Below are 25,198 nucleotides of genomic sequence, written 5' to 3'. Positions count from 1 at the left end.
TTTCTATCTAAGAAAGCAGACATGCTGACAAAGTGTCTTTGAAAAAAAGAAATGCAGACTATTTATATAGAATTTAAAGGAACATGCTGAATTTACACATCAAGGTTACTCGGCCTGTGAAAACATTCGAATAATGTATTTTTTACTCTGAGGGGACCTATGAAAGTAACCCAGATGATGTCATAGTGATGTCATCCTGATCATCTTGGTTTGGGCTGCGTTACAATCTGGGGCCATGGGATTCGAAAGACACAAACGTTTACCAGGCAGGGAGGGTTTAACGAAAGAGATGCTGCTGAGTTGCCTTATGGGAAATGTAGGATTCTGCTGCTTCAATTTTGACCAATCCTTTTTTTCAGTCTGTCTCTTGTGAGTTCCCCGACTTTATGGAAGTGCAACACTGAATCACTGGAGCATCCCTTTAAGGTAACTCTGCTCTTGTTATATAGCATCTTGGAATGAAACCCTTCAAAAGTACACATTTAGTACATAAACAGTGTACATATGTACAGTTAACCCATAGTTCAAGCCACTTCATATTTCATTTATTCAAGCACATAATTAACAGTGAGCCATGTTTTCTTTTAGAAACAATACAAATTGGTAAGCCCAAAGTTACGGTTTGTACTTAAATATACATCATTAAGTAAAGATACATTGACAGAAATGGTTTTATTGCATTTGTGAGATTTCATAGAAAAAAGGAGACAGTGAGGTTCAGGAATGTCCTCGAGAGAGAGAGAGCAACAAACGTCGAGTATCTCAACACCAAACACGAGATCAAATATAGCTGCCAGACAAATACCTGCTATTTTCAAGCCAGTTTTGGAAAAAACTAGAGCATCATTATACATTTTACAAAGAATGAGCCACTAAAAATGTCGGCTGAAGACAACTGGTCTGAGGGTCTCTTATTTATCAGTATTTGACAATTATCCTCATTTATTCCTAAACAATTAATTGTACATCGAATGTATTCAGTATAGCTGCCACAATAAAAGATCAAGAGTACAAACAAGCTGCTCGAGGAGGGTTCTGGCAGGAGGCGCCGTGGACAGTGTTACATGTACAGAGGCCCAAGAGTGCACAACACATTTGCAAGCTAAAGAAGAAAAAAGATGACACAAGGTTGTTGTAATTGTAATTTAAATTGTCTTCTTACTTTCACACTTGTATTACCTCCGCCAAGGCCGAAGGCCTAGGAAGGAGGTTATGTTTTCACCGGCGTTATTTTGTTGGTTTGTCCGTTAGCAGGATTACTCCAAAAGTCAGCAATGGATTTGAATGAAATTTTTTGGAGGGGTGGGGTGTGGCACAATGAAAAATGCATTTGATTTTGTGGGCAATCCGGATCATGATCCGGCTTCGGGAATATTTTTTGTTGGGGCAATCGTACTCGGGCATCTTTGCGGAGGTCTGCGCTCTCCGAGTGCCATTCTAGTTTTGAAAGTTTTGAAGTGCTTCAGTCTTGGAGGGTTTCTGCCACTTTTTTCTGTTGTGTTGTTCACTCGTAGGTACATTAACTGTATATATATATATATATATATATATATATACACATGTATACACGTCTCTGCTGATGGAATTCTGAAAGTTATCACTAAACTGTTACATCCTGTAAATACTAGGCAGGAATCTCATACCATCTAAATCAGTATATCTCATATCATTGTGTCTCTACATGCTATCTACAAACTATTAACAACTGACTTCATCAAAACAACCAATAGGCTTCAATTTGAGTTATAAATAAAAAGTGCACATTAGGAATGATAGTATGAAATCCAAAAAATAGCTTGTGTACAATGTTTTTCTCTGTGTGTGTGTGTGTGTATATAATGGGAACTGATTATATCTGACTGATATTGTGTTCTAAGGTTCTACATAACAGCATCAACTCTTCCACATCTGATAGTTTTCTTTCTTCATGTTCTACATGTTTGATTGCCTCATGATCACCAAATGTGATTGGCTGACTGCTCCAGCACCAATACAAATAATAAAAATTGTCGACGAGGTGCAGCATCTGCCTATAAAGGCCTGCTCACACCAGCTGAATTAATCTGTGTCTTTGCTAAATATTTGATCGTAGAAACTTGGTGATGTAGGGTAGTAATTTGTCAAATATAACATTCTCTGATAAAAAGTAATTTGACATGAAGAACATTCAAAGTTATTCTAGACCTGTAGTATTAAACCTCCAGTATTCTAGACCTGTAGTATTAAACCTCCAGTACTCTAGACCTGTAGTATTAAACCTCCAGTATTCTAGACCTGTAGTATTAAACCTCCAGTACTCTAGACCTTTAGTATTAAACCTCCAGTATTCTAGACCTGTAGTATTAAACCTCCAGTACTCTAGACCTTTAGTATTAAACCTCCAGTACTCTAGACCTGTAGTATTAAACCTCCAGTATTCTAGACCTGTAGTATTAAACCTCCAGTATTCTAGACCTGTAGTATTAAACCTCCAGTACTCTAGACCTTTAGTATTAAAACCTCCAGTATTCTAGACCTGTAGTATTAAACCACCAGTATTCTAGACCTTTAGTATTAAACCCCCAGTATTCTAGACCTTTAGTATTAAACCTCCAGTATTCTAGACCTGTAGTATTAAACCTCCAGTATTCTAGACCTGTAGTATTAAACCTCCAGTACTCTAGACCTGTAGTATTAAACCTCCAGTATTCTAGACATGTAGTATTAAACCTCCAGTATTCTAGACCTGTAGTATTAAACCTCCAGTACTCTAGACCTTTAGTATTAAACCTCCAGTATTCTAGACCTGTAGTATTAAACCACCAGTATTCTAGACCTTTAGTATTAAACCTCCAGTATTCTAGACCTGTAGTATTAAACCTCCAGTATTCTAGACCTTTAGTATTAAACCTCCAGTATTCTAGACCTGTAGTATTAAACCCCCAGTATTCTAGACCTTTAGTATTAAACCTCCAGTATTCTAGACCTTTAGTATTAAACCTCCAGTATTCTAGACCTGTAGTATTAAACCTCCAGTATTCTAGACCTTTAGTATTAAACCACTCATTATTATGGACCTCTAGTATTAAACCATATTTGCTGTTAGCACCAGTAAACAGGGTGTCGCCAAATCAACCAGGACTGATTGCCACTTTAAATAATAAGTCATAAAAATGTATTCATGACAATAATATAAAATCGCTGACCTTTTTTTCATTTCATGCTGTTGTAAATTGAAGAACTTTTTGGACTGCCAGGCAAACAAATGAGCATATTTAAGATATCTGTGTGTTCGGTTGTAAGTCATGACGGGCGTTTGTCATTATTTTCAACTGAAAAAAAAAAAATCAATACATCAGTTTTTGCTATTATGTTGTTGTTTTTTCTTTAAAAAATTTTACTAGCCCTCATAGCTTGGGAGATTAAGGTTAACCATCAGTATCGATCTCTGCGATCATGAAATGTAAAAGATGACGAAGTCTGCTGATCATCTCCAGTAATAACACCATACAAATCATTTAAAAACATACAAAAGTCTGCTCTAAAATCCATACACACACACGCACGCACACACACACACACACACACACACACAGTCCTTGATATGGTAAAATCTGACATAATCCTGTTTAAATAATGGACGTCTTATTCAAGAAAATATCCCGTAATGTAGCAACTTTAGCAAGGAGATAGCTTTCTAATGCTAAGCTACTTCTATGGTCAAAATGTAATCTCTGTGTAAACTTTAGGAAACCTCTATAAGAACTTCCATTATTGGCACAGTTTGTCTTCCTTATGTTCCCTCCCTCCCTCCTCTGCCCTCCACATACAGCCTCTGTCTAGAACACCCAGGTGACCGGGACCCACTGGGGGTTTTTAGAAACCGTTTCTAGGGCGGCCTTGACGGTGCGGTAGGTCTCGTCCAGGTTGTCGTTGACGATGCCGAGGTCAAAGTAGTGGCCGAAGGCCGCCTGGATTTTAGTGCTCTCGTCGCACGTCCTCTGCAGCTCTTCATCCTGAAACAGAAAACACATGACGGTCGGTGGTTTTGCACGTTCTCGTTGGATTGTTACCGTAATCACAGGACCTCATCTTTGAACTATTTCCAGTTTATATTGACTCCTACGCTGCTTCTTGGGCTGAAGATGTTAGTTTTCTCTACATGTGTGTGAGTGTTTCTTACCGTCAGTGTTTTGGCAACCACCGCCGCCTCTACAGCGGAGTGGTTCATCGCCTTGAGCACCTCAAAGTCTGGAGACTGAAGGAACACCACGTAGGGCAGGAACTCCGAGGTCCTCAGCACTTTGAGAGACTACAATACAAACACATTGGAGTTGGGAGAGTGTCTTAGAGAGTTTAAACAACTGGAGATTCCTGGCTGGTGACACTCAGTGACTAACTTTGTACTCTCCTACTATGGAGCGCGGAAGCTGCCAAAATCCTAAATAAATTAATAAATTAATAAATAAATTACTCGTAAATAAATTAATATGTAATTGGATGTACCAAAAAATTATATTCAAAATAAATGTAGGCATTAATAGATTGATAAAATATGACATAAATGGATATTTGTTATAATTATAACTCCTACAGTCTTTAATGCACTAACTTTTCAAAATATCTACATATCATCTGTCACTGTCAGTATAAATCCTACTTACTGTACATACAGTATATAGACATGTATACATACATACTGGACATAATCATCCAGTCCATGTATATCTATCCAGTATTTATTTTTTTTGACACTATTTGTATTGTTTACAACTTCTAGAACACTTGACTTGAGAATTTATTTTATTTCTTATTTTATTGTTGGTCATTGGTGCTTTTTATATAGATTAATATAATATGTGTATACACACCTTTATTTTTTATTTATTAACATTTTGTTTTAATTAATTTGTTATGTTTTTTAATTTATATATTTATTTATGTATTTATTTAGTTAGAGAATTAAGCGAGTTACTTTGTATTTGTTTACTAGTGGATCTTGACCGCTCTAATACGCTCAGTATCTACTGGTGTGTTTCTATATCTGTTTATAAGCCATGCAGAAATCAGTGGTGAGGGCTTTGAATGATTTCTTTACATATGTGTACCTGAGGGTTGGCGTCCAGTATGCAGACGCGTCCTGCCTCCACCACCTCATGAATGGAGTCCATCTTGATCCCATACAGGCTGCCGTCGTACTCTCCGTGTTCAAGATAGCGCCCGTTCTTGATGTCGGCCTCCATCTTGCTGCGGCTGGTGAAGGCGTACATCCGACTCTCACGATCTTCCTTTTTGGGCTTTCTGGAGGTGTCTGGACGGACGCAAAAGAATCCAGTCACGTATGCATACACATGCATTTCCCCTCTTAGCTTGAGTTTGTTAAAAAGGTCCATATCGTAAAGATTTTCATGTCTTTTATATTATAAAGCAGGTTTAAGTGCTGTATAAATACTGTTAGTATTATAATATACGGAGAAATACGCACAGTCTGTATTCAGAAACTGTGTGTTTGAAACAAGCCGTTAGGATTTCTGTCCATTTGTGATGTCACAAATCTACAATATATAGACCATTACACGGTTTTAAACGTAAACATTTTAAATGTGTCCCATTTTATTTCCTGTTGCAGTGTATGTGAATGACATCAGCTGACAGGAAGTAAACATGGACCCAAACTGTTGCCTAGCAACGCAATTCCGTGTGTTTTCAGACAGAGGGTAAATACAGGTATATTCAGACAGACAGTACAAGGAAAATAATGTGTTTTTTGAACATTACAGCATGTAAACATGTTCTAGTAGAAACACAAAATACAAGTATGAACCTGAAAATGAGCACGATATGAGACCTTTAAAATCATTTTCTGTCAGAACCACACTGAATATCTGTATCATCTATCAGCACCTGCTCCGAGTTCAGCTATATGATGTTTTACTAATTTAATAGATCACATTTCATACATGGGATGGTGGTGCCGAAGAGTAGCGGATCCCTCAGTAGAAGCTTGTTCTTCAGTCTCCGCCGCCCCACACCCTGGGCACCAATCAGAATCAGAGTTTTCCTCTTGAAAGGCGGAACCTTGGCCACCTCCTCATAGAGCAATATCTCATGTCTGTCGAACTCTGACAGAGGATGGAGATATAGCGGAGAGGGACAGACAGATGAGAAGGAAAAGTAGAAGAGTTGGGGGAAAAAAAGAGAATAAGAAGACGGAAGGAAGAAGTTGACCGCTATATGCAAGGATATCATGAAACTACATTTACAGCCACACATCTACAGCACAGGCTGTTACCTGCATTCTTGGTGGTCACGTACATCATTTTCTTCTTCTTCTTCCCTCCAACACCAGTACAAAGATTTCCTGTCACATTAAATGGGGCACAGAGTTAGTCCCACATTAGCTGATGTCCTGGCTCATCCATCGGGGTTATGTGCCAAATTATTTCTGGTCAGGACAATTTGCACGGCAACCAGTAGAGAGGAAGTTACTGGACCCAACCGAAACACAGTGGTATCAATCTTCTCATCTAACTTCCTCTGGTTATTACTAGCGGGATGAATTGGAAAAAAGCATGACTGTCACATGTCTGGGCTACAAATCACTATCATCTTGATGATCTGTATCTGATCTGATAAAGCTTCTTCTTCACACATCAGATGACTTGCTTTACAGCTCTCAGACTACACTCACTGCAGAGCAGGAACATTTAGAAAACATCTAGAACTCTTGGGTTTATTAAAGCTCCTCTGATCATTGGTACATAAACTTCATGATGTGTATATACAGACGCGGTATTCACCACCAGATGGCGGTGTAAAACAGCAGAAGACTGAAGATGGGAACAATGGCGCACAGATACATTAGGGAAGGTGCAACAGGAGCTAAATACACAGGCTGAGAGCTGTAAAGAGCTTCTGCTCCCTGTCATCATTATATTTAGGGATGCACCGATACCACTTCTTTCAGATCGAGTACAAGTACAAGTACTTACATTGGGTACTCGCCAATACCGAGTACCGATACGAGTACTTCTCTGTGCAAAAAGACCCTCGTTAACAGCCAGCTGGAGAGTGTGAGCGACACACGGCAGGCTGGGGAGTCCCGCATACGAGGCGGTGCACCACGACCGGCTCTAGGTCGTCTTGGAAAGACTCGGGGTGAAGGTGCTTCCCGGGGGCCATGGACAAAGTGTCACCGAGGCGGACTGTCTTTAGTGCGCCCCAACCGCGTCGTGCCCCCAGAGCGGGGCTCGGCTCACGTAAAAGGCGCCAGGGGTCTGCGGCGATGTCTCCAACCCACCCGACCCATCTTGAAACATGGACCAAGGAGTCTAACGCACACGCGAGTCAGAGGGTGCAAGCAAAACCCTGTGGCGCAATGAAAGTGAGGGCCGGCACGCGTCGGGCTGAGGTGGTGTCCTGGCCCCGCGGGGTCGGGCGCACCACCGGTCCGTCTCGCCCGCACCGTCGGGGAGGTGGAGCGTGAGCGCGTGCGATAGGACCCAAAAGATGGTGACGAGAGGTTAACGTCACGCTGCCGTAAAGTGGTATCTGTGCCGTTTTGCGAGTACGAGTACATGAGCACAGTATCGGACCCGATACCCGATATCCGATACTGGTATCGGTATCGGTGCATCCCTACTTACATTAATTTGTATTATCAGATTTTTCTCCATCTGTAATTATTGATCATCACTATTGTTTCTCTCCAGTTACCTGCTGGCGCCAGTTCCACATCTCTCTTGACAAACGCTTTCCTCTTCTCCTCCAGCATCTGGCTGGGGATCAGCCCCGCGCTGCCGCCCTCCACATGACGGGCCTGTATAACACACACATTCAGAACAAACGCTGACACTTGTATTGCTCCTGTGCTTTTATTATCAATCTTCAATCTAAAGACAATCTGAATTTGAACACAAACAAGTGAAGATTTGAACATGTTTTTGCACCACACCTGCCACCAGTTGACGTCATCCTGGTTGACTATCTGCAGGATGTCTCCTGTCTCGAACCTCAAGCCTGCCTCCTTACAGGGAATCAGGTTGTCGTTGGCCGGGTCGTAGTCATAGTGACACTTAAAGAACACCTGGAGAAACAGAAACAGGTTAGGGGGAGTCGGATAGGGCGGCTGTGTATCTCAGGAGATCGGGTCGTCCACTAATCAGGAGATCGGCGGTTCGATCCCCGCGCTCCTCCAGTCCGCGTGTCGAAGTGTTCTTGGGCGAGATACTAAACCCCAGTAGGATTTCTCAATAATATTCTTGATACCATGGTAAAAAAACAAAGCAATACACACTTTGGATACGTTGTTAAAGGAACAATATGTAGCACTGACAGCTAGCGTAACAGCACTCCAAATTCAAAACACTGGAGCCGTGGCCATCGCTCCTCCGCGTGACTGATAGCAGTTAGTGTGTGTTAGCATCACGGTGTAAGCCTCCGGACAGCAGTAGTGGGGAGCATTTCAGCGGCTGTGTGTGTCAAATACTCGCTGCCTTGATAATCCAGCTGCACACAGACCACAGACAGATGTGCCAAGGCTTTTCAGGTCGGGTAGAATCTAACGTTAACTCTGTTGATCCAGTCCGTTAGCTTGCTTCCATGGCTGCAGAAGGCTGTTTAGTGTTTGCGTGCCAGTTTGTTACATATGTGTCAACGGGGTGTTGAAATGGGCAGTGGACGGGATCACACCGGCCGAAACAAAAAAAAGACGTTACGGACCGGAATGGACATTTTAAAGGAGAACTTACTGGCTGTAGCATTGTTGTTGGAGAGGCCAGTATTTAAATTCAGCATGTTTCCTTAATCTTTGAAGACATATCGTGGTCATTTTATGATTTATTACAGTAAATATATTACATATTGGTCCTTTAATGTAACGTTAACATGTACTGAAACTCACTCACAATCTGGATGTGTGTCTTTAAGGTACTTCTTTGAGTTGGAAGTGTTTCCTCCTTTTGTCTGAAATGTTTGATGGCTCTGTTCGCGTACTGTTTTCTGCGAATTTATATTTATTTATTGTCGCGTCGATGGTGAGTTTACTGCACTGTTAGTCTCGATCACCCCGGTACCTATGGTACCTGCGGTACTGTAGAAAAACAAGTACCGTCACGTTTTCAGAATTTTGGCATCGACCTGGCAACGAAGTTTCTTCTTCGGTTCTTGTGACATCCCTAGATACAGATCTGTACGTCCTCAATGGTGCATTTGACAATGTGGGCTATTTATTTACTATTATTTCATAATCCTCAGTCACCAGAAAGAAACATGTACGACTGGTAGCATGAGCATGTGTGTCCACTCTGTGTGTGTGTGTAGCGTTTGCATCGGTCACCTGTCCTGCCTGTATGGCTTCATGGTAGCTGGGCAGTATCTTCAGAACTACACTTCCACTGGCTGCTTGCAGCTCCTCCTGCAGCACCCTGGCATCCTGGCCCACCTCTCGGCCATTCACCTGTTCAACACATCGGATAAAAGGACACATCAATAACCACATCTGACAGGTTACCATGGAGTTCACAAATATATTAACAGTAGAAAGAGACACTTTAGTCGGAGTGTTTCTGGAGGGATCTTAACTAGGTTTCAAAAGTCAAGGAACAACTACTGGAATTTCAAGGCACTCCCAGCTTAAATCAAAAGACTGGACGGCGTCAGTAAGGTCATATCTACTTAAAGCTTCAGTAGGCAGTATATCTTTGGCATAATTGGGCAAAAATTCTATAAGAACCTTTCAGCATATTGTAATTCAAGTGTTCTGAGAGATAATTAGACTTCTGCTCCTCCTCATGGCTCTGTTTTCAGGCTTTAGTAAATCTAGCCCGTGACGGGAGACTTTGACCAATCACAGGTCATTTCAGAGAGAGAGAGCATTTCTATTGGCTGTGGTTCGGTCATGTGACCTGCGTTTGGCGTTCCTTCAAGCCATCTCAACATGGCTGCCGTGTCACAAACTCTCTCATTTCACAGCTAAACCGTGCACTACAAGATGATTCTGAAAACATTTGAGGAGAGAAATAGACATTACAGTAACATAATATTGATTCATATTTGATCAGCGCTGCCTAGTTTGACCGTTTGGTCGGAGTTCGCGAGTGATTGACAGCTGGCTCTCATAGACAGCAGACGGACAGCAGACCTCAGATCAGCTCTTACTGCTTGTTTTCCTCCGGTCTGTGAAATCTTGCAGATGCCGTTAGGAGCACCGGAGGACACAGAGGAACATGATTTATTCCAGGTTACCTGTTTCATGTACTACTGTCACGATACAGCGACCGTTTTATAAAAATAACTTTTTATAAATCTTATTTGCTCCAATCCCGCCTACTTCAGCTTTAACGGTCTACCTTACCTCTTTGATGATATCTCCGACGTGCAGCAGTCCTTGCTGGTCGATCATCCCTCCATGGAGGATGCGGGCTATAATCAGCTCACCACCCTCCACCTTGAATGTTACACCCTGAAACACAGTTAATGTCCGTTAACATTATCATGTACAGCAGTAAGTAAAACACAAACTACACATGACCTGCTGTTTTACTAGAAGCACAACATTCAGGAACTGGGACTCAGGCTCTCTTTGAATTACTGATTCAATGCTTTTATAACAAACATAAAGAATACTTGGAGAAGAAAAGTGCAAAACAACATGGACTGAACTCAGCTGTGTCGACTGTGTTTTTTCCATAATGTTACCTACCAGGTGCTCCCCCGCCACTTTGCGTATGCCCACCATGCGGATAGCGTCAGGTGGCGGGTGCAGGTTGTGGGTGTGGCCGTCGTCCTGCTCGTGATCCACAAAATCACATGGGCTGGGGGGCGGGCTGTCACATGCCTGGGACGCCACTGAGTCATGAGTCTCCAGCAGAGACTGACAGGCCAGAAAAGAATACATTCAATGTTAGACATTATCACAATATGTAACACTATTGGCTTTTTTGAAGGTCCCATATCATGCTCATTTTCAGGTTCATACTTGTATTTTGTGTTTCTACTAGAACATGTTTACATGCTGTAATGTTCAAAAAACCCTTTATTTTCCTCATACTGTCGCCTCAATATGCCTGTATTTACCCTCCGTCTGAAACGCTCCGTTTTAGCGTATTTCGACGGAATTGCGACAGAATTGCGACGAAAGTGCAACAGAATTGCGTTGCTAGACAACAGCTTGGGTCCATGTGTACTTCCTGTCAGCTGGTGACACACACATACACTGCAACCAGGAATAAACTGGGACACATTTAGAATGTTTACGTTTAAATCTGTGTAAAGAGTCTAAATATTGTATATTTGTGACATCACAAATGGACAGAAATCCTGACGGCTTGTTTTAAATGCAGAGTTTCTGAATATGAGCTGTATGTATTTCCCTGTGGATTGAGCGTTTCGATACTTTCACAGTACTTATATAGGACTTAAGCCTGCTTTATATTAAAAAAACATGAAAATCTCATTTTTTATAATGTAGGACCTTTAAAGAAGCAAGATGCAGCACTGACAGCTTTTCAGGTCGGTAGATTCTAATGTTAACGTTATCTCTGTTGATCCAGCTTGTTTCCATGGCTGCAGAAGGCTGTGTAGTGTTTGTTTGTATCATATGTGTCAACGGGGTGTTGAAATGGGCAGTGGACGGGGTCACACCGGCCAAAACAAAAACAGATGTTCAGCACCGAATGGACATTTCAAAGGAGAACATACCGACTGTAACATTGTTGTTGTTTCAATTCAGCATGTTTCCTTAATCTCTGATGACATATCATGGTCATTTTATGATTTATTACAGTAAATATATACATATATATTACATATTGGTCCTTTAAGTGTGTGAGGAGAAAAGAGGTGCAAAGGTTACAAAGCCCCATTTTATTGTCAGATTCAGCAAAACAAGTTAATTTATGGTTTCCTAATACAATCCACATTAAAGACATTTTGACACTGGACTATATTTTTCACTGTTTTGCTATACTTGCTTTGCTTGTACTAGTGTGTGCTAGTGTGCCCATTTGGAACGAGCCGATTGCTTGGCTCCCGGTAGCCTTCTGGTATTGCTGCTTGCAGCGTTGTCGGGGGCTCGTCAGTACTGGAAATTAGCACCAGCCACCAGCCAAATGCTGGTAAAATATGGAAGTGGCTGCTTAGATTTGCTTCACTCACCGGCCAAAAAAACCAATGGTAATCTACGGAGTGGCTGGCAGATTAGATTTGATACAAGCCACAGTGGCAAGTGGACAACATCGGGGCTCGTGCCCATTCGGAGAGCGTGGTCGTTCGGAGCAGGCACATTGCTTGACCCCAAGGAAGTGCTTCTTTCAGCATCCGGCAAAAAAGTGAACTGCAGTCAATGAGCTGCGGCCTGTAAAGGCAGAGCCCTGAAGCCCCGCCCCCGCCGCTGCACAGTGCGCTGTGTGTTTGTCTATTCAAAGATTACTGATATTGAAAGTGTCGCGTGTCCAAATTGCACCAAATTTGACACTGCGCTACCTTGGGTCCCCAACAATACACACACCAAGTGTGAAGTAGATCGGATGAGCGGTTCTCGAGATATGTGAGGGACACACAGACAGACAGACAGACAGACAGACAAACAGACAGACAGAGACAGACAGACAGAGACAGACAGACAGAGAGACAGACAGACAGACAGATGTGTGTGTTTTCTCCACCTGGAAGTGAGGCTGTGTGAGGATGTGGCTGAGCTCAGCTGCAGTGTCCGAGTGAGGGGTGAAGGGGTCCAGCTCACTGAGGATCTCCTGCAGGAGCTCCACGTTGTTCTCCCTCACCGGCGACGGACGCGGCTCCTTCAGGCTCTCGTCCTGCTCCTAACACGCAAACACACACATGTTCATCAAGACGGATACACGTAGACACAACAACATGTATGTATGTGCACATAAACAGACGCACAGACACACACCGGTAAGTCTATTTCAATTATTGATGTCATCCAGTGTGTGTGTGTGTGTGTACCACACCAGAGGGCTTTCCATGATGCCTTTGAGGTAGATGAGGTCCAGGTCATTGGCTGTGGTGGAGCTGGTGGTGCTGTCGCTCATCGCGTCCAACACCTGTGGCACTGTGACACACACACACACACACACACACACACACACACACACACATACACACACACAGACAAGGAATATAATGAGACAGTGACAAGTGACAGAGCTTTTCTGGCTGAACTGTACTACTTTAAATTAGGTCTGTCAGTCGATTCACATATTGAATGATTGTCTATAGTTAATCGCAAATTAATCACACATTTTTTTATCTGTTCAAAATGTACCTTAAAGGGAAAATGTCAAGTATTTAATACTCTTATCAACATGGGAGTGGACAAATATCCTGCTTTATGCAAATGTATGTATATATTTATTATTGAAGATCAATTAACAACACAAAATAAAGACAGATATTGTCCAGAAACCCTCACAGGTACTGCATTTAGCATAAAAAATAATATGCTCAAATCATAACATGGCAAACTGCAGCCCAACAGGCAACAACAGCTGTCAGTGTGTCAGTGTGCTGACTTCATGTTCTATCAGTAGGGCTGAACTGAGTGTCATGTTTTTTACAAAGCTTTTATTGAGGTTTTCTGATTATGCTCCGAATGCCCCTCGTCATATTTTAAGATGACATCTCCCTAGAGCAGGGGTCAGCAACCTGCGTCTCTTTAGCTCCTCTCCAGTGGCTCCCTGGGGATTTATAAAAATGGAAATGAATAACTGTTTTTTGTTAACATTTTCATTTTTATCTATCATTGTTGTAGGTCTATGGTACGACGGAGCATTAGGGCCACATTGAGAAAAAAAAGAAATAAATCTGAGATTTCGAGAATAAAGTCATAGGTTTACGAGAAAAAAAGCTGTAGTATTATGAGAATAAAGGCATAATATTATAAAGTAGTAATTTTACGTGTTATTTTCTTGTTTTCTCATAATATTATGACTTTATTTTCATATTACAACTTTTTTTCTAGTAAACTTCTGACTTTTTTCTCGTAATATTACGACTTTTTTTCTTGTAGAGTTATGACTTTATTTTCATAATATTATTACTTTTTTCTCGTAATATTATGACTTTATTTGGGAAATCTCAGATGTTTTTTCCCTCAATGTGGCCCTAATGCTCCGTAGTACATTTGCACTAGGGCCCTCACTGCATTAGACTTATATACTATATACTTAGACTATAAACTGTGTTACCTTCATCACAATGCTCAAATGTTTTGCGGCTCCAGTCAGATTTTTTTTTTTTTTTTTTTTTGCCTAAAATGTCTCTTTTGATAGTAAAGGTTGCTGACCCCTTACCTAGAAAAAGGTAAAAATATAGAAATGTAATTCATGGTGCCTCCCTTTGTGTTTTTGACCTCAGTGAAAATGTTGTTTTTGAAAGAAACACACCAACAAATATGGATTAAAGCAGAATATTGTGTCGGACAAAAACATGTTGTGAATTGGGGGAAATTATTTCATTTAATACATTTTGACTTTTGGACTGAAGACTGAGATGATTACAAAGACGAGGGCTGAGCACCGCGTCGCTCACTGTGTGCGTGAGAAATAGAAGCTGGAACTTTGAACACAATTTTTCTGTCGGTTATTGTTGATAATAATTTGAATATCGATATTATGAATGAAGCTTCGAAGCTTTTTGAAGCTATTCGGTGCAGCCCTAGTTCGATGTTCCGCTGTTTTATACCTGCACAAAGTGCTCAGCGCACGCCTCAGCAAAACCTGTAGATTTGGTGTTTTTTTCACATTTAACTCGGTGAAATTACAGTTGAGTTGGACCAAAGCACACTTGGTGATTGTTGGAAAGAGTAACGACGACGGTTTAGGAGAGGTTTACTTTGTTTCTGTCCGGTTTGAATGAAGTGTTTTACGATGCTCCTCTACGTACAGCTGATCTCAACATAAAGAAAAATACACGTGGATGATGGCGCAGGCTGAACGGAGAGAGGGGGGGGGGCAATCGTACTCGGGCAGCTTGGCGGAGGTCTGCGCTCTCTGAGTGCCATTCTAGTTATGAATTGTGATGTGAAAATATAGTATACGTTTGCCATTACTGCTCTACTGTAACCCCCGCTCCCCACATACACACACACACACACACACACACACACACACACACACACACACACACACACACACACACACACAGACCACCGACCGTTAGTAGGACTGTCTCACATTCAAACACATTACGAGCTTCACATCGGCTTACATTTTTAATTATTTTCAGGCCTACACTCGTTCACTTTCAGGGTTAAGCACAGACTGTGTATACAGTGCTTGAAGTAGAAAGTGCCAGTACTCTCTTATTCACGTGTGTGTACATGTGTGTCGGCCAGTATCAGTAATCTCTTGCCGCTTATTATTTGTTCATTATTTCTTTAAGCATGTTAAACTGTGTCAGTCATAATCAGCTGTGATTTTATTGCTATATTATTATTGGGCTATGCATCTTCTACAGTAGGCCTATAAAACTCCAATAATATTCATGCTGGAACATTATAGGTCTAAGGTGGTGTGTTTAGTGTTAATAGTTAAAGGGGACATATCATGCTCATCTTCAGGGTCATACTTGTATTTTGGGTTTCTACTAGAACATGTTTACATGTTGTAATGTTCAAACAACACATTATTTCCCTCATACTGTCTGTCTGACTATACCTGTATTTACCCTCTGTCAGAAACGCTCCGTTTTAGTGCATTTCAACGGAATGCAACGGAATTGCGTTGCTAGGCAACAGCTTGGGTCCATGTTTACTTCCTGTCAGCTGATGTCATTCACATACACTGCAACAGGAAATAAACTGGGACACATTTAGAATGTTTATGTTTAAAACCGTGTAATGGTCTAAATATTGTATATTTGTGACATCACAAATGGACAGAAATCCTGACGGCTTGTTTCAAACGCACATTTTCTGAATACGGGCTGTGTGTATTTCTCCGTATATTGAGCGTTTTGATAGTTTAACAGTATTTATATAACACTTAAACCTGCTTTATAATATAAAAGACATGAAAATCTCACGTTTTACAATATGGGACCTTTAAAGTGTTATTGTAGCATATACGTAGTAGGGTATCATTCAGGTTTTAGGAGCAGAGTCCCAGTCAGGATGCTCCTACATATTATACAGAGACACAATCTGAATTTCAACAATGAATAAAAGATACCAGGAGATACTGGGTTTGGGGGTTCTCCCTCAAGAAAATGTGAAGGTCTTTGACTTAAAAACAATGCATTTTGACATCATTTTGGACCATTATTATTACTAGTTAAATGATTATTTTTATCATTTATCACAGCCTTTGTCTGAACATTTAATTCTTCTGGAAAGGTTTGCCTTGTAAAATAATATTCTATAAACCAATTCAGAGACCTTTTAAATAATGTTTCATTGTTTATATTTGTTCACAACTAAAAAAAGTACTGACACATTTTTCATTAATTATTTTACAAAAAGCACGTGAACATTGTATTTGATAAATTACAGCAGCATCTCAGCGTTCTCTGTGTGTGTGTGTGTGTGTGTGCATGTGTGTGTGTGTGTGTGTGTGTGTGTGTGTGTGTGTGTGTATGAGTGTGAGAGAGAGAGAAACGTTGGACTATTACGTGTGATGGATCTGTAAGTTATAAATAGCCTGGTAATAATTTGAATGTCAACGTTATGAATGAAGCTTCGCACTATTCAGCCCTAGTGCGCCCTGCAAGGGAGGAGAGGAGATGGAGAGATTCATTTCACACACCATTCAGTAGTTGTATGAGCTCATAATTCATATTCATATTAAATATTTTGGTAGTAAAAAAAAAAACATCACCGTGGCTATATCCCAATATCCAGGCCCTAAACCAACATTATGGTTACCAGGCTGTCTGTCACCAATGAAGGCAGGTCGGGGACACGTGGATGCTGCTCCGCGCTGCACTCGATTTGCGTGCGTTAACATGTGGCGGTTGTGACGAGGGAGGTCGAGGAGGAAGGGGCTCGCAGATTTAGAACTCAAATGCAGTTGTTTTTTTTTGCATTACAACACGCTTTTAATTGAGAATGTTTTTGAATTGAAAAATTTAAATATAAAAATTAGAAAAAGATATGGAAATAGGAAAAAAAATGTCTTGCAAAAAGGGCACTTATCTAGTCAGAGGCCAAAAGGAAAGGTGCTTGAGCACCACTCGGGGGGGCGATCTGTGCACGTTCCTGTGAGCGGAGTCCAAGAGTCTCTGGTGAGTGCAACTGTCCTAGTCTGTCCCAACTCCCCCCATGCTACTTTTGCTTTCTAGTCTTCAGACAAGTTGTGTTTCTTCAATACGATGGTGACTCTCAAAAGTTCCATTCATTATGTGCAATCGTTGAATGCGATCTTAAGTATTTTATGCAGACCTGCGTCAATGAGTGAAAGAAATTGATGGCGTTAAAACAGCCGATAACGCCGTCCCGACCAACCCCGTCGTTGCAGAAGCGTAGCACCCCCACGCTCCGGTTCCCCCCCATGTTAACGCTGTTAGCACTGTTGATGTTGTTTTCAACTGTTAGCGCTGTAAGCACCATTAGCTGCGAGCCGCCAGCTCAGCTGTCGCCATGTTGAGAGCCGCGTGGAAGCAATAGAAATGCTCCCGATCTCACCTTACGATTAGAATTAGAATAGTTTAGGCCACGGGTTAAAAGTAACTAATTAAATCTAATAACTAACAGCTTTTTCATGTCCTTGTACAAGCTGGAGTGTATTCTGTAGCTAGACACTATTGAAATGGCAAAATGAAATGATGTTATTGCAGTCAAAATTATATTAAGTTGTAAGTATTAAGTTTTCCCTACTATGGGTAGTTTTCAACGGAAACCCTACTCTAAATCATTATCATGCAAGTGAAACGTTTCTTTTGCTTCAGTCAGATATTCTTGTACCTGTTTTTATCCGTTGAAACAGCCCCTTTTGTAAATTGGATGTGAAGGAAAGCATGGACAAAGAAAACATAATCAAATATGAGCTAATGAGGAGGAAGGTGTCTGGTCTCACCAGGCTCTGTCCTGGTGGAGGCCACGGGCATGGTAGAGCTTCAGTCAAATCTGAGAGAGAAAGACAAATAAAGAGAGAGAGAGAGGGAAAGAGAGAGGATGAAATAGTCCATCTTTTACAGTGAATTCAGTTTTCAGTTTTAGCAGGCCTCCAGTCTTCGTCAGCCCTGCTCAACACCCCATCATCGGACCTTCAGCAACTCCATTCACCACCACCACCACCACCAGTATCCAGACTCTTATATTCTGAACTAACCACGACATCAACATCCCCTTTAAAGTGCCAGTAGTCCGTATATTTTTGGCATCATTGGGCAAAACTTCCATAATAACCTTTCAGCATATTGTAATTCAAGTGTTCTGAGAGATAACTAGACTTCTGCTCCTCCTCATGGCTCTGTTTTCAGGCTTTAGAACATCTAGCCTGTGACAGGAGACTTTGACCAATCACAGGTCATTTCAGAGAGAGAGCGTTCCTATTGGCTGTGCTTCGGTCATGTGACCAGAACTTGGCGTTCCTTCAACAGATTTTACAATGGCGGCGGCGGCGTCACAAACTTTCTCATTTTACAGCTAAAACCGTGCACTACAAGATGATTCTGAAAACATCTGAGGAGAGAAATAGACATTAATGTAACAGAATATTGATTCATATTTGATCAGCGCTGCCTAGTTTGACCGTTTGGTCGGAGTTCGCGAGTGATTGACAGCCGGCTCTCATAGACAACAGATGGACAGCAGACCTCAGATCAGCTCTTACTGCTTGTTTTCCTCCGGTCTGTGAAATCTTGCAGATGCCGTTAGGAGCAGCGGAGGACACAGAGGAACATGATTTTTTCATGTACTACTGTCACGATATAGCGACCGTTTTATAAAAACAACTTTTTTTTATCATATTTGCTCCAATCTCACCTACTGCAGCTTTAATATACTACGTCACGGTGGGGTCTAATCACCAAAGACCCTTCACTATCCATATTATTGTGCACTATGCAATGAATTATTGTTCATTCTAAATGAAATCTCTCCTTATTGAAACACAGTTATAGAGTAATGTTTACATTAGATCAGGCCAAATATTTTCCTCAGTGTAGCTGCAAACATAACCCAATAACCTTTTGAGTCACTCTTTTGGGCAAATCAAAGGATTCGACATTTTGGCAACCGCTTATTGGCTTTCTTGCTGAGAGATAGATGAGAAGATCAACACATGAAGCTACAGCCAGCAGCCGGCAGCCTGTTTGTATTATTGCCCTACAGCTGTTGTATGCAAACTCCTTTAACCAGCACAACATGGCACAACAACACACACATACACACACACACACACACACACACACACACACACACACATATATAAAGCAGACAGTGACGTCAGCAAGGGAGGGCGGAGCTCCAGCCATTGTTCTGGAAAGAGAGAGAGAGGGGAATGTGGGTGTAACTAATCTATACATCGCCATGACAACAGACACACTACAATTGCAAAAGAGAGGAGAACAAAGAGGCACGGACACGCCGTTCAACTATATATGAAATCCCTTCTACTCCTACAGCTTTAACACTATCTATCTATCTATCTATCTATCTGTCTATCTATCTATCTATCTATCCATGCACCTACCTATCCATCCATCCATCCAAGCATGCCTTAAGGACATAAAACCCTGGATGACCTGCAACTTCCTGATGTTAAACTCAGACAAAACCAACGTTATTGTACTTGGCCCCGAACACAAAATTATCTAATGCTATAGTTACTCTAGATGACATTGCCCTGGCCTCCAGCACCACCGTATGGAATCTGGGAGTTATCTTTGATCAGGATATGTCCTTTAACTCTCACATAATACAAACTTCAAGGACTGCCTTCTTTCATCTACGCAGCATTGCAAAGATCAGGCACATCCTGTCTCAAAACAATGCAGAAAAATTAGTCCATGCATTTGTTACTTCTAGACTAGATTACTGAAACTCCTTATTATCGGGCTGCTCCAATAAGTCTCTTAGGACTCTCCAGTTGATCCAGAATGCTGCAGCACGTGTACTGACTAGAACTAGAAAAAGAGATCATATTACGCCTGTATTAGCTTCTCTGCACCGGCTCCCTGTAAAGTCCAGAATAGATTTAAAAATCGTCCTCCTCACCTACAAAGCGCTAAATGGTCTGCCACCATCATATCTTAAAGAGCTCATAGTACCCTATTACCCCACTAGAGCACTGCACTCCCAGAATGCAGCAGGGTTACTTGAGGTCCTTAGAGTCTCCAAAAGTAGAATGGGAGCCAGAGCCTTCAGCTATCAAGCTCCTTTTCTGTGGATCTACTCCAAGTCTCAGTACGGGAGGCAGACACCGTCTCTACATTTAAGAGTAGGCTAAAGACTTTCCTCTTTGATAACGCTTATAGTTAGGGCTGGCCCAAGTCTGGCTCAGACTGCCTTGGACCAGCCCCTAGTTATGCTGCTATAGGCCTAGACTGCCGGGGGACTTCCTGTGATGACACTGATCTCCTCTCTCCTTCTCTCCCTCTCCATCTGGATGCATTCACGACCCATTCATGCATGTTACTAACTTGATTTCTTCCCCCGGAGTCTTTGTGCTTTCTCATCTCATGTATCCATGGATCGGGTTACACCTGGATAGTGGTTGTGTCTGCTGCCTGCTCGACACCCACTGCTATTATAATTATCAGCCTTTTTATTATTAGTAGTAGTTATATTTCTATTATTATTACTGTTATTATTACTGATATTTCTAGTATCACTCTGTTCCATCCACTGCTATTGATTATTGTTAACAGTCCTATTTGTATTACTACTTATAGCTATTGTGCTATTATTGTGGTTGCTGCTCATCTCTCTCTCTCTCTCTCACTTTCTCTCTCTCTCTCTCAACCCAACCGGTCGAGGCAGATGGCCGCCCAACAGGGTTCTGCCCAAGGTTTATACCTGTTAAAGGGGAGTATAATAATAGAGTACGGTACACTGCTCTATATGAAAAGCGTCTTGAGATAACTTCTGTTTGACACTATATAAAAATAAATTGAATTGAATCTATCTAGCCATCCATCTTATCCATGTATCTATCTATCCATCCATCCCCCTCACCTATCTATCTATCTATCTGTCTATCTATCTATCTATCTATCTACCTATCCATCCACCATCCATCCATCCATCCGACAAAGCTGCCGTGCTAAGCTGTAGCTCGTGGCTGCCATGGTAACCTGCCCTCCTCCTTCAGTTTTGCCTTCACACACACTTCCATTGCTGTTTATGCTAGAGTACGCATTGCACAACACCTCGGGCAAGAGCAGGAGAGTTGGAAGAGAAGATGGTGTAAAAGACATGGAGATGTGAAGAGGAGAAGGGGATGGAGGGAGGACTGGGTGTAAATCATGATATCTGACCCACTATTATCTATCTTTTCCACTGATTACATTCAAGCTGATGACAACACGTGTAGTGGGAATCGCTACAACATACTAATTATCCAATCTGGTTAACAACATATCTTTAGGATTTATGTACCGCAATTCCTTGTTATTCACACTGTTATTCGCTCACCAACATAAACACTAACACCAAATATATCTGTGATCAGCAAAAATTGGTCAATAAATTCAATGTATTAGTGAGGGTGTACTAACATTAAATCAGTTTTTATTTTCTATTATATTCAGTATTGCTAATGGCCGTATTTGCAGATACTTCTATATTTTCTATACTCACATTTGACATCAAATCATTTTATTAATTTAAATATAGGCCTTAAGAAAGAACTTAATTTGTTTTGTAATTCAGATGTCCCAAAGTCAAAATGTATTATTTGTAGTTCAAGACATGCACATATGAAGAAACACGTCTCACATTTCTGGTTAATTTGATAGAGCAGATTACAGAAACTAATGTCTTAGGTAAATGTCTTGGTCTGGTCTAGTGTTTCGTGGCGTAATAGGTCTATCTGTTATTAAAAGGTATCACTGATGTCCATCACAGAGCACATTAAAGGTCCCATATCATGCTCATTTTCAGGTTCATACTTGTATTTTGTGTTTCTACTAGAACATGTCTACATGCTGTAATGTTCAAAACACCCTTTATTTTCCTCGTACTGTCTGCCTGAATATACCTGTATTTACCCTCTGTCTGAAACGCTCCGTTTTAGTGCATTTCAACGGAATTGCAACGGAATTACGTTGCTAGGCAACAGCTGGGGTCCATGTTTACTTCCTGTCAGCTGATGTCATTTACATACACTGCAACAAGGAAACAAACTGGAACACATTTAGAATGTTTACATTTAAAACTGTGTAATGGTCTATATATTGTATATTTGTGACATCACAAATGGACAGAAATCCTAACGGCTTTTTTCATTCTATTTAACAGCCAAAAGGGGGCAACTCCTCTGGTTGCTAAAAGAAGTCTGATTGTATAGAAGTCGACGAGAAAATGAGCCTACTTCTCACTTGATTTATTACCTCAGTACACATTGTAAACATCAGTTTATGGTCTCAATCGCTATTTTCAAGTCTTCTTCAATACAGCATGATGTTCATTTAGTACTTTATGGTCCCATTTAGAGTCAGATAGACCATAAAGCAGGGGATGCTTTAGGGCGTGGCTACCTAGTGATTGACAGGTCGATATCACGGCGTTGTCCGGTCTGGGAGTTGTCCGTGTTTTCGTCCTACAACTTTAACCCTTTCACAGTGTGCTTTCACTTCATCAAAGTTAATTATAACATTTATGGTTACCTGAAAATGTCTTATTCAGTGATCGGTTGTACTTAGCTCCACCCTCTCGTGTCACTTCTGGTTGCAAAATACCAAGATGGTGACGGCCAAAATGCCAAACTCGAGGCTTCAAAACGGCAGTCCACAAACCAATGGGTGACGTCGCTGTGACTATGTCCACTTCTGACATAGAGTCTATGGTCCTATCCTATTTACCCGTTTCATATGTTTCATAGACCACGCAATTAACATACTTCGCACACCTCCGCACAACCCTGCGGGAAGGTGCCGAGTTGTTGGATTTTGAATGATTGCAGCCGAAAGGCAGGCTGTCCTCTCTAGTGCCTGGTGTGTGCGCCTCAGTCAAACTGAAACACCGATAGCTGCACACAACAGCCACTGCACACCGCAGAGGAGAGACAGAGGAACAGGGGAACTCACAGCAATATAACAAACCCGCGCTCATCCGTCAAGTACGGCCGCAAAGCATCTAAAGGGGGACTTGTGCCCATTGATGTATAATGCTTGTGCCTTGGTATCAGAAGCCGAGGGGCATGACGAAGCGGCGTTATTTGACCACCTGAAAGGGCTGCACATCCTGCGTGCTGTTATTGGCTAGGGGTTACACCCCCACGTGGGGCCAAAAGGCCGTTTACAGACGCACAGAAGCGTTTTGTGTAAAGCAGAATAATAAGAAAAGAGAAAACCCAGGCAGAGGGCTGCAGGGTCTCTGCAGAAACAGACACCACCACACACTGCTAGTGGGGCAGAAGTGATGATTGAGAGGGATTCTTTTTGTATCAGTCTATACATTGTTTTTTTTAGAAAATTGTTGAATATTATACCTTTAAGTTTGGTTTACATAATAAAATTAAATTATTGTCATTATTTTCTTCCTGTGGATCCCTCTGTTGCCCTGGTAACACTGCTGCGAACTCCATCTGCTACCCTCTTTCTCCTCATCTTGCCTTCTCTTTCCATCCACACTGTTTTCTCTCCTCCTCAACATCAACAGCTCCCCCCACTGCCCTATCCTCTCTCTCTCCCTCTCTTTCTTTATGCTTTCCCTTACTCACGTGCCCCCTAATGTTCCCTCCCTCCCTCCCTCCTCTCCTCTCCTCTCCTCCTACCTCCATCCTCCCCTCCATTACTCCCTTATTCATCCCCCCCCCTCCTCCTCCATCACTGCCCCTCCTCCCCCCCCACCATCATCCATCTGCTCACACGCTATAATATGTAAAGAGACCAGTCTTGCCAGGTGCGCACACTCATACTCACTCACACACTCACACACCATTACATATATAAAAGGTGTTCTTGCAATGTCTGGCAACCATAACCTGGTTTTAACTGTTGTTGGCCTCCATGCAGTGAAACTATCTGTTTTAATATAAAGATACAGTGTTTGCTGACATGTTTACATGATGATCTTTGTGCAGATATGAAGCTGATAGGTGGAGTGTTTGTGTCAGAGGAGGAGGTGAGTCACCTGAACCCCATCAACACTGTCTGCTGTCAATGTGGCTCTTCTTCTCTTGTTAAATGTCAACTTTTGCATTATCTGCAGTGTATCCCCCACCTACACACAACACCGCACGCGCGCACACACACACACACACACACACACAACCACACACACACACACGCTGAAGTCTAATGAGTCTCCGGGGTCACATATACAACAAAGCATGACACACACACACACACACACACACACACACAAAGACTGCCCGAAAATGAAAAAGCTAACACCACACAGTTAGACTAACTGTGTGGTGTTAGCTTTTTCATTTTTTTTTTTTTGCATTTTAATATTAATAACGTGAGACTAACGTTATTAATACTGATGGTCCTATGAGCGACTACAGTCCAGTCCGGTGTGAACCGGCAGCTGCTCTCAGTCCCGTTAAGCCAGCCTCAGTGGGACGAGACAGAAAAAAACAAAACAGAAGCACAATGAGTTCAGTACCACCACTGAACCATCACAGCCAGCCTCAGTGGGACGCCGAGGTGGTGCTGAACCAAACCACCGTGGTTCAGCACCACCACGGTGGTTTGGTTCAGTGGTTCAGCAGGCTGGCTGTGATGGATGTGAATGAAGCCGCCATGTTTGTGTTTCTCCTACCTTTTCAACACAAAGAGACGTTTCCCGCCGCTGCTGTCTGTGATGTCTCGTCGTCTGGCTTTCCCTTGTCTTATTAGGGTTATTGTTATTATTATTATACATCCATGCGTCAAGACCACAGACGGTGTCAATGGCAGCAAGAAAAAGACTAGCACTTCCGGCAAAACATTTCAGAATAAGACGCTTGTGGCAAATATAGTAAGCATAGGCCCTACCGGTATGTGAAGAGTCAATAAAAAAACTAAAATTAAACTGTTATCATTGTTATGACATGACTAGAATGAACTGTTATAAGACCTAAACTACATGGTATGCATTATGAAG

At 41.7% G+C, this 25,198-nt stretch overlaps 1 protein-coding gene across 5 annotated transcripts; it reads right to left on the bottom strand.

The window, feature by feature from the left end:
- Positions 1 to 1,441: 1,441 nt before the first annotated feature.
- mpp2a (membrane protein, palmitoylated 2a (MAGUK p55 subfamily member 2)) lies at positions 1,442 to 25,089 on the bottom strand. Of its 5 annotated transcripts, none has more exons than XR_005210027.1 (14): positions 17,903 to 18,036; positions 12,954 to 13,054; positions 12,645 to 12,800; positions 10,682 to 10,852; positions 10,334 to 10,441; positions 9,317 to 9,436; positions 7,934 to 8,065; positions 7,696 to 7,798; positions 6,272 to 6,340; positions 5,940 to 6,101; positions 5,088 to 5,290; positions 4,163 to 4,291; positions 2,245 to 3,995; positions 1,442 to 2,214 (listed from the first exon to the last, which is right to left on the bottom strand). XR_005210027.1 is itself a non-coding variant. In XM_037793082.1 (14 exons), exons 2-14 carry the CDS (start codon positions 18,043 to 18,045, stop codon positions 3,819 to 3,821), a joined length of 1,662 nt encoding a protein of 553 aa, XP_037649010.1. In that variant the 5' UTR covers positions 18,046 to 18,064; positions 24,875 to 25,088; the 3' UTR covers positions 1,442 to 3,818. The 5 variants fall into 5 exon arrangements, 3 of the variants coding, with proteins under 3 accessions (XP_037649010.1, XP_037649011.1, XP_037649009.1); XR_005210028.1 differs by having other exon boundaries at positions 2,756 to 3,995; XM_037793082.1 differs by adding an exon at positions 24,875 to 25,088 and having other exon boundaries at positions 1,442 to 3,995; positions 18,015 to 18,064.
- Between the last annotated feature and the right edge of the window lie 109 nt (positions 25,090 to 25,198).

Source organism: Sebastes umbrosus, chromosome 14 (genome assembly GCF_015220745.1).
Source record: "Sebastes umbrosus isolate fSebUmb1 chromosome 14, fSebUmb1.pri, whole genome shotgun sequence".
NCBI lineage: Eukaryota > Metazoa > Chordata > Actinopteri > Perciformes > Sebastidae > Sebastes > Sebastes umbrosus.
This window is presented reverse-complemented; position numbering and strand designations above follow the sequence as displayed.